Below are 10,035 nucleotides of genomic sequence, written 5' to 3'. Positions count from 1 at the left end.
GTTCCTTGAACATAGAGGCGTGTCTAACATGAAGGCGGACTAGTCTCCTCCCAGTCTAAACTGGGATTGGTCAGCATCTGCAGAATGAAAACAAATACAGTCGGGGCAGAGAGCCAGGCTGTTCAGTGTAAAGCGTCCTGGTAGTTTATGGTCATGCCAAGTGCAGGTTTATCTGTGTCTGCATCACAGCCTCCATGTTGCTCGTCTGGCACATCACAGGTGGATCTCTACACACATTTCCATGCAGAGATGAATGCTCCATTTTTCCATGCAACTTCAGTAAGATAACTTTAAAAAGACATGCCAGGTGTCCAAGCCTTTGACATTTGAGTTTTTACACCAACACTGATCCACAGAACTGTTCTTTTACATAGTCACAGCAGAATTATGGTGACAAAAAAGACTGAGGTATAGAATCCAGGAGGGGTCATTGCTCTTGCATGTGCAACTCATTGGAGCTTAAATATTCAGAGTCCTGGAGAGGCCATATAAGGGGGAAAAAATATATATATATTGTGGCCATGTTTTACTGCAAAAAAAATAATATTGCATGAGCACAAGATATAATTCATTTGAGCGCTTTGATAAATTCTTGCACACTTTGATTAATTCCTGCATATGATTTAGTTGAAATATGCACAAATTAATTAAACAATGCACATGAATTAATGAAAATTTGCACATTACATTAATCACAACGTGTGAACAAATTATGAACAAATACATCATGCTCATGTAATACTATTTGGTGTTCTATATATATATGTGTGTATTTTGCATTGTACAGTTTGTATTTCCCAGGATACATTGACAATTTAGGGTATTGTGACTGATTATTTCATATTCAGTATGCTTTTTAATGTTGGTTTTAGTTTACCTCATGTGAAGCACTTTGTAACTTAGTTTTTGAAATGTGCTCTATAATGACTATTATTATTCTATCTATTATGAGCAAAATGTTGATGATGTTTGTAAATGTAAAAATAATTCGAATGTTCTATAAAAAAGATACAAATTTTGGATTTGTTCTCCAAACTAGTTCCTTCTTCACATGTGCCACAGCACCCTGAAATAGCCGAGCTGGCTGACCATCGACCTGTACAGCTTTGAAACAAAACAGGTCGATAAAACATACACAACAAACACAACTCAGTTAGCATGAATGTTTAATAATATACAAATATTCATGCAATACTAAGAATTTATTAACATTTTATTTAATTACATGGTCAAAGTGTCAGATTAAACATTTGAGTTATCTTAAATGTTTGTATATTTTCATGTATGCCTTCATTTTATCTGCAATGTAAGTGCTCAGGAGAAGACAATGGTGTACAAGAATATTTGTCATCCCCTTCTCAGTAGTTTTAAACATCCAACAATATATCGTCTTGGTAGCTATTTTGACAGATTATTTTCTTTAGCATTTCACCTGTATTAGACAGAACAGTGAAGAGCAGACAGGCAATTAGAGGACACAGAAAAGTGTAGTGTGACACGCAATAAAATCGCCTATGCTGGGCTCGAACTCGGCCTGCTGCAGTAACAACTGACACGTGCGGTACGCATGATTTGAGGTGAGCTAATAGAGAATAATAATAACAATACATTTTATTTATAATGCACTTTACATTTGACGGTACAGATCTCAAAGTGCTACAGTTAAAACGTAACAATGTAAGACAGTTAAAAAGCAACAGAATTTAAAGACCCAGACTTAACAGCAGATAAAACAACATAAAAGCATAATAGAGCACCCCTAGTTAGCTGTTTTGACTAGATTTCATTATTTACACTTTTTAATTTTCCTCTGATGTTGTAGGCAGACAAAACGTTGCTGGCATGTGCCCAACAGTTTTCTCCAATAAATCCAGCATTACTGTCCACCCCCATTCTTACTGTATATTGTATTGTATTATATTAACTAAAGTTTATAATTATATAAAATAAAAAAATATAATAAATATATAATATTAAAATCTAATCTTTTATGAAAATTTTGCATTTATTTGCTAAAAACAATAATGATAACAAATGTCCAAACTGGCAAATGCAGCCCTTCACATTCTCACAGATCCTCATTCAGCAGCATCTTTAGTAAAAGAGGGTATTTTGAAGAAATGTGCAGATAGTTATCAAAATCACTCCTGCTGCCATTGCTGAGGTTTGAACTGCAAGAGAATAGAGGAGAGGTTACAGAGTTGCATTCACAGTACATTTAACTCACAGTGTGTGTGTGTGTGTGTGTATGTGTATGCATTTTAAATTTCAACAAGTGACACATTTTGTCAAGACATTAAAAATAAGATACTGTAACTTGAATCAACACTGAGGGCAGATGCTATTTTTACCCGGAGGTTGCATATCCAGTGTGGCTATTTACACCCAGGTGTATGTTGATATATTTTGTGTTTAATGTACCTTACCTTTTATGTTTGTGTTTGACTTGATATTCTAATCCAAACCATCTTTTCCTGAACCTAACCTAAGTGGTTTTGGTACCTAAACCTAACTAGATTACTACTGAAAGTAGAAGATTATTACTGTGAAAGTTCTGCATATTTTTATACTATATGACTCGACCAGGTATAAACAGCTGAATAGTGGCCATCAAATAGATACTCCAAATTCTTGCATTGAAATACAGAAAAAATAAAAGTGGATCCTAATTTGTGTATTTGGAGCCCTATTAGTGGCTTAGGGGCCTGAAGCAGGTGTTTAATTTGTGTTTTTAGTCATCTAAGCAGTAAGTGACTAATATCAACAGCTTGATATGAGCCAGTGCTCAGCAGTTTCCTCCATAATAAAAAACCGTCACAGAAAACTTAAAAGATACAGAAAACGGTTTTGCTCGCTGATATACTTTACAGACGTGAATTATCACAAATAAAAATACAAACAGAAGAAAGCTTGTGTAGAAGAGAACATCTTACCATGTGAGTTGGCGTTGCTCTGGGTCGTACTTTTAATGGTGGTTTTAGTTGTTGGAGCTGTAGTAGTGACGATTGGTGTGGCGGGTGTAGGAGCGGTGACCACAAGACTAATGGGTCCTGAGGTGATGGTGTATGTTCGGGAAAACACACTTCCAACCAGAGACCTTTGACCTCTGGTGCTTGCACACAGATCTGGGCACTTGTCAGAGGGCATTGTAGCGATGCACAGATTGACTGTGCACCTGATGTACATCTACAAAGCACAAAATAAATAGATTCAAGTTAGTGGTGTGGAGAATCAGCTCAAAAACATTTCATAACTTTGCAATGTAACTTCAACCTTTTATAAGACATGAATCATTGGTTGACAGAATAGTGTAACGATGCATTTAGGCACTGTTTAAGAACAACGGAAATTGAAAAGGTGGAAATCAAACCAATGTTCAAACCTCGACAAAGCTCTGTGTGGGTCTATTGGGTTATATTTAGGCAGAGTGATGCTTTGTGCTAAATGCTAGCATGAGCATCACAGACTGTGTGAACAAAGTTGACATAGTTTCTGGGTCTGAAAAGTGAAGCCAATGCAGAAGTGCCTTAATATTGTGCAAAACGCACTTTTTAATATCTTTTCAACATAAATATGTGTCCCACAGTGTGTCTAAAGACCCCCAAACTCTGAGAAAAGACCATCCTTTCAGGGTTGTTAAGATATTTCAGTCTAGCCCAAAGAAGTGGACCAACTGATGGACATGCCATCCAAAGAGCCACATTGCTGGTGTGGTTAAAAATCTATGATGAAAAGTGAAATTATAGATTTTTGTACCGTCTGCTTCAGATGACTCGATCAGGGTAAAATCTCCACAACATCCTGTCAAAGGTTCCTCAGCACTACCGTGACCTACATGAGTACCTTACTCAAAAATTCAAATAGAACTATTCACCATAAAGTCTGTATGTAAGTACAGTATGTAAAATCAATTGTCTCCTTTTACTTGTCTTGGAAGATTCAAAACAATGCCCAGAAGCGGAGAATACAAAAATGTATTGTATGCATGTGTTGCATGAGAGTACAGACCGTTGATCCTTTGGTTTGCATGCTGGTCATATCAAGGCGATAAACCTTGGAATTGATGTTTGTTGTAACAATCTCTAACGTAGTGTTGGAAGTTGTGCACCTGAAAGAAAAAGAGTGAGAGAACTAGAGGAATTTATGTGATATGCTTCAAATTCAGAGGTGAATTCTGCAGCCAAAACACAGTCAATATTTCATACAGTATCTCTCCACTTCAAGATGGTAACTATTACAGGGAACAATTCAATGTTCACTGACCCTTGCTTCAGAAAAGAGTGGGATTCTGTGAAGTCCTCCGTCTCAGACTCAATGCAATTGCTCACTAACATCTCGGCTCGATCAATGCTGGTGTTGGACATCACATGGAGGTCCAGCTGCTTGATCTTGGACCCGATGGCCCCGCTGGTAGAATTACTTTCATTAGTGGAGTTGGTGGAGTTGGTGGAGTAGCTGTTGCTCCCTAATGGGGATTCAGCATTTCGACGCACTCGTTCTGCTGCTGTGTGGAGGAGGCGGAACCTGGGGGTGCGTGTGAATTCTGACATGGGTCCCTCTCCTGGGAAGTGCAGTTCTATCCAATACCGAACATAACCGAAGGTCTCCGTCTCTGTGGGTATGCTGATCTTGAAATGCGGTCCCTTGGCCTGGACTCCTGGGATACGACAGGCCAGAGGGAGGATGAGTGAGGGCTGGCGGCTGACCATAGTGTAGGGACGCACACTTCGCAAGGTGTTGGTGTATACCAGCTCTGAACCAGAGTGCTGAAAAAAAGCAGAGGGCGAGAAAGAGTCCGGTCCTAATTCATTTTGAGATGAATAATGACATTTGACAATGACAATGAGATATTTTTTTATTGAACAATTGACTTCACACCGGTCTGAAAAGCAGTGGTTTGCTGTGTTGTGCACCTGAACCACACCTGTGCAAGTAGAAGTCAAACCACTTGAGGTCAGCAAACACAAGATTTTCCGGGGATGTTCAAGTTACCCTTAAAGTACTGCTGTGTTCCTCCTTTATTCAATAATTTACATTTTGGGACACAAATAGCCAGTATTTGAGAGCAATTTGTTTTCGTCTTTTTTATTTTCATATACTGTAGTATATAACCATTTGAAAGCAACAAATTTGTATCCTGGTCTCTGTATTTATTTATTTTTAATTATTTTTAATGTCATTGTGTTTAAATCCCCATCTGACTGGTAGTTTCAGTGTAACATCTGATGCATCATCTAGTAATTAAAGATGATCTCCCTCATTAAAAGGACTGCAAATCAATCAGCAGCAAGAAAGAAAGAAAATGAAACAGACTGTCAGACAGATAGAAAGAAAAAGAAGTGAATGAAGACAGAAAGGTGGGGCACGTTACCACAGTCTTGGTGCCGCAGCCATCTAAGGAGATGTGTGCAGTCAGGTGTGTGTTGTTGTAGCTGACCGGACAGGTGGGGCTGTTGAGCTGCAGTTCGGTCAGGTCGATGTTACTCAGAGAGGCCACAGGGAGCAACAGAGTCATCTCTGTCTTCTCACACTTCAGCTCTACAGGCAGACAGCAGTAGAAACGCACACTAATATTTAGCACGCATAATTATCACACACACAACACATGAATATGACAAAGTCTGATGGTGTCTCCACCTGTTCCAGCGGGTAGCGCCCTGATCTCCCCTGAAAAGGTTAAAAAAGGGATATTTTAATACCCAATATTATCACCAAACCCTGCTGTGAGGTTTGGAGTTGTGGCATTCCTATGATGTTTCTAGGAAGTTGAAAGTCTTACTTTGGTACAGCCACACACATCTGGGCTCTGACTGCAAACTGGAAAGACAAGGAGAGCAAACCAATGTTGTCATGCGTTTCAAATAGGTGCAGGTGCGCAACTATATTGTAGTTTCAGTCACAGCAGCACAAAACAAGCTGAGGATGTTGCAATTGTATGGTATGTTATAAGTTATATGTTTTCACAAGTATATTGCATAATGCACACTTTTTATGTGTCTGTATATTTGTGTTTATGTGCACAAGAAGGTGACTAGTTATAGTCTAACTGAATGTAAGATTTTTGTATATACATGCATATTTATTTATGAGTGTTAGTGAAGTCAGTTAGTTCATCATAAATTCAAATCACTGTGTGTAGATGTTGGATGTGATAATAACAACAAATAGTTTTTGTTTGTGGAAATATGAAACTATTCTGGTGAATCTGAATTTGGAAACCCTTCCAAATACAAGGAGCTTGTTATAGCTTAGTACTATTGACCATTTAGAGTCTTGTGATAATTTGCTAGTTTAAGTAGCACACATTTGTAATTAACTATGTTTTCTTTTAAAGTTAAATAAGAATACATCTACCTGTGTAGGACATTCTAGTACACTATAATTGTACTACTTACTAATAACTGCATTATAGTATACATTGTATTATAAACAAAGGAAAATATCATACGCTTTCTGTTCCCTTTAAAAAGTGCCTTTTCATACAAACATCCACATCTTTTTCATGTTTTCCCTCTCTTTAAAACATCACTATAATGGAACATAGTAGTACATAATCAGAAAAAGGTTACTCAGTTCAGTTTAGTGCACCACTGATTACAGGTTTGATGGGACCACTATACCTGGCAGCATTAGTGCCATTCAGTTCACAGAAAAACCTACCTCTTGGTATTCACAGCAAAGCAGATGGGTAAAAGGCGGGCTAGTTTGTTCTCGGAGCGGACCCACGCAATGGTCATTGTAGCCAGGGGGCCGACTGATTTGAACCCAACCCTGTAGAGTTCAGGGGGACCAACCACTGCTACTTCTAAAACACTAGAAATACAAAGAGAAAGCTTTAATTGTACTGTAATTGTAACAGGTGGCTTAAATGCCTTATACACCCCTCATAATTCCATGCAGATGATTACAATTATCAGCCCCAGTCTCTATTCCATATACAACACACACTCAACAGTTTTCTATGTAGTGAGCTGTAATTTCAGCTTTCTGTCACCGATGAATCATCGGCATTTTCGTCAGATTTGTAACATCTATAAAATGTGAGTCATTGCATTTCACGCCGACATTTCGCACACTCAAATGAAGGGACGCACCTCTCCATCTGCGACAGAAAGTTGATGCTGAATTTCACCTCCTGGTACGGCAGGACAAACAACGTGGAGGAGTGTTTGGGGGTCTCGTCCGTTGCCACAGGTTCATCACTGCAGCTGGAAGTCGACTCCTCCACTGGAAGGAGGGAGGATAAGAGACATTTGTAACATTTCAAATCATAGGATGGGAGACAAACTATAAAAAGAAAGGACTAGAATGGCACACAACTTTATGTTTGAACACTGATTTTCTGTACTTCTAAATGTTTGCTGACATGATTGACAGACTGACCAGTTAGGGAGAGATGCACAGGGACAGAGCTGAGGGGTTTGTTGTCTGGGATGCGGCTCGTTTTGGGCACAGGAATCAGGTCCTCCGCCATCAGGTAGATGAAATACTGTCCTGCTGATGCTTTCCCAGTGAATGTCAACATGCATTTCTTCTGGAAACCAAACAGAATGAAACTCAGTGAAGTTTTCACTGAGCAGAGATGAAGTGAACAACGTACACAGCGGGGTCGGTTGGTTATTCAGAATAACTGAGCCGTCATTGTGGTTCTGTGTAACTTAACTTCTTCTTTGTTGATGTTGGACTGAAAAATATAATGAAGATTTATTTACTGATACTGCAGCTGGTTCAACCTGATCTAATGTCCAGTTAAATTAATCAAAACCTGGTGTAATTTACTGGCAGAATGCGTATGGGCCCTACCCATGCTTTCCAAAGCAAACTTCCTCATTACTGAGATAGTTCATAAAGGTAAGGTCAAACATCCTGTTCAGCTCTGATACATCATAATAGTTAGATGTGCCCTCCCCAGTAACAAAATACAGATTTTTATTCAGTGGCAGAAAGTAACTACATTACTAGAAAGTAATTACATTTACCTAACCTCTGTAATTAATACAATTTAGAGGTATCTGTATTTTTACTATTACTTTATACTTCTACTTCATTATATGTCAGAGGGAAATAATGTACTTTTTATTCCGCTACATTTATCTGACAACTATTAGTAACTTTGCACATAAGGATTTTACTTATAAAACATCACATACTGATTATATGGACCAGTATCTAAAATATGATGAGTTGTTTGAGACTTAAGGGCCCAACAGGATGTAAAAGTGGTTCAAATTGACTCAACCGCATAATAAATAATCGCATAATAATAATCGATATAGTATAACACTCTGAATTTGGTCAAATTAGGTAACTGTACTTCTACTTAAGTAAAAATGTGAATGCATAACTTTTACTGCAGATTTACTGCAGTATTGATACTTCTATTTAAGTAAAGGATTTTAGCTATCATAGATAATTAGCACCATATACCTAAAAACATGGTCATATTCTGTAAATACAGACATTTGTTTCCTTGAATACTATCTCTAGCTTGGGATTCATCTATTAAAAAATTCAAGTATTTTTCAATTAAAAAGAAAGTTTAGTTAAACTGCCCACAATAATGAAATTCCGTTAATTTAGATATTATATATCTATACATATAAGGATATACTGACATTAGACTCACCTCATCCAGCTCGATAAAGGAGTGTTGAGTGCAGCTGAGACACTCACTCTGGTCGGGGCGAGCAAAGCGACATCTCACCCTGTCACCGTCCAGGTCTTTCACCGACAAATGGAAGTGGTGGGGGCAGTTCACACGGGCCCTGATCCCATAACACAACAAGGGACAGAAACAAGGAGACGATCAGTCCCAACCACACATACAGTCACAGCAAAGGAGAAAAGAGAAAGTGGATATGGTCGTATCTGTACAACTGAGAAACAAGGTGCATCATATTGTAGTAGTCAGTGAAGTGCTGGTGGCTATTTTTTGGTTGGGACAGGTTACTTCCTGGAGTCTCCAGTCTTTGCCTGGCAACTGGTCCTGGCCAAGAAATAGTCCAACACATTTGCTAAACCGTACAGTACAGTATTCACTTATACAGTATAAGTGTTGGTCAAAGTTAACATTCTCCTGTTCCATTTAATTAAAGTTCAAGCTTTGTACTAACATCAATTATATAAGATATGACTTTGTTTAAAGCCCCTATTTTCATTAACTTTTATATTAGTGTGTATGCTCTGACTGCTTGATACATTTTTCCATAATTTTGTAAATCACACTCACAACACATGGTAAATAGTCTGTATATCACCTTTCTAATCATTTCGACTACTCAAAGCGCTTTTACATCACATCCTCATTCACCCATTCACATATCATTCATACAGGTGGAATCTAAGTTGGAGGAGACTGTTCTTTCACACACATTCACACACTGAAGCTATGCTGAGCAAGTTGGGGTTCAGTGTCTTGCCCAAAGACACTTCGACACGCTGACTCGTAGGACCCGGGGATCAAGCCAGCGAGCTTCCAATTGATGGACAATCACCTTAGTGGAGGAGGGAGAGCAACATATGCAGGTCGGTTGAGTCTCCCGCTGTTTGCCCGAACCTTTGGTCCTGTTTGCATTGATACATAAAATTCTGTGTTTGGCCTAAAAATGTAAGAAAAAAAGGCATGTTAGAGTGATTGAAACTCATTTTACTGATCTTACTTGAGAAGGCCTGGTGCAAATCATCACATCAAATGATCCATCAAATATAACTGACTTTACGTGCATGTTTGACTCAAAAGCATCACAGAAAATGAAAAACAGAGCAGCACTTTTTATTCAGATATATACTGTAGGATACTATTAGAAAAATATACGCATCTCAAAGAATTTCATATGTCTGAGGTCAAAGGTCTCATACCCTAAATTTATGGTGGCGTTGTAATTATAGGGGACAGTTTTCTGCCACTGACGAACACACCAGCCAGGTTTGGGTTTGGTGCCGTTGAAAGGTAACAAGGTGGGGTAGACCAAACAGTCCTCCCCTTCAGCACAGAGTCCAGACAATGCTGGACAAGGACTGGGAGCGATGGCACTG

At 38.6% G+C, this 10,035-nt stretch overlaps 1 protein-coding gene across 1 annotated transcript; it reads right to left on the bottom strand.

Annotated features, from left to right (window-relative positions):
* Window positions 1–1,229: 1,229 nt before the first annotated feature.
* Window positions 1,230–6,788, bottom strand: LOC139204701 (mucin-3B-like). Its single transcript, XM_070834664.1, has 8 exons — window positions 6,661–6,788; window positions 5,780–5,817; window positions 5,638–5,667; window positions 5,372–5,538; window positions 4,264–4,766; window positions 4,009–4,108; window positions 2,934–3,186; window positions 1,230–2,171 (listed from the first exon to the last, which is right to left on the bottom strand). Exons 1-8 carry the CDS (start codon window positions 6,735–6,737, stop codon window positions 2,095–2,097), a joined length of 1,245 nt encoding a protein of 414 aa, XP_070690765.1. The 5' UTR covers window positions 6,738–6,788; the 3' UTR covers window positions 1,230–2,094.
* Window positions 6,789–10,035: the final 3,247 nt, after the last annotated feature.

Source organism: Pempheris klunzingeri, chromosome 1 (genome assembly GCF_042242105.1).
Source record: "Pempheris klunzingeri isolate RE-2024b chromosome 1, fPemKlu1.hap1, whole genome shotgun sequence".
In the NCBI taxonomy this organism is placed as follows: domain Eukaryota; kingdom Metazoa; phylum Chordata; class Actinopteri; order Acropomatiformes; family Pempheridae; genus Pempheris; species Pempheris klunzingeri.
This window is presented reverse-complemented; position numbering and strand designations above follow the sequence as displayed.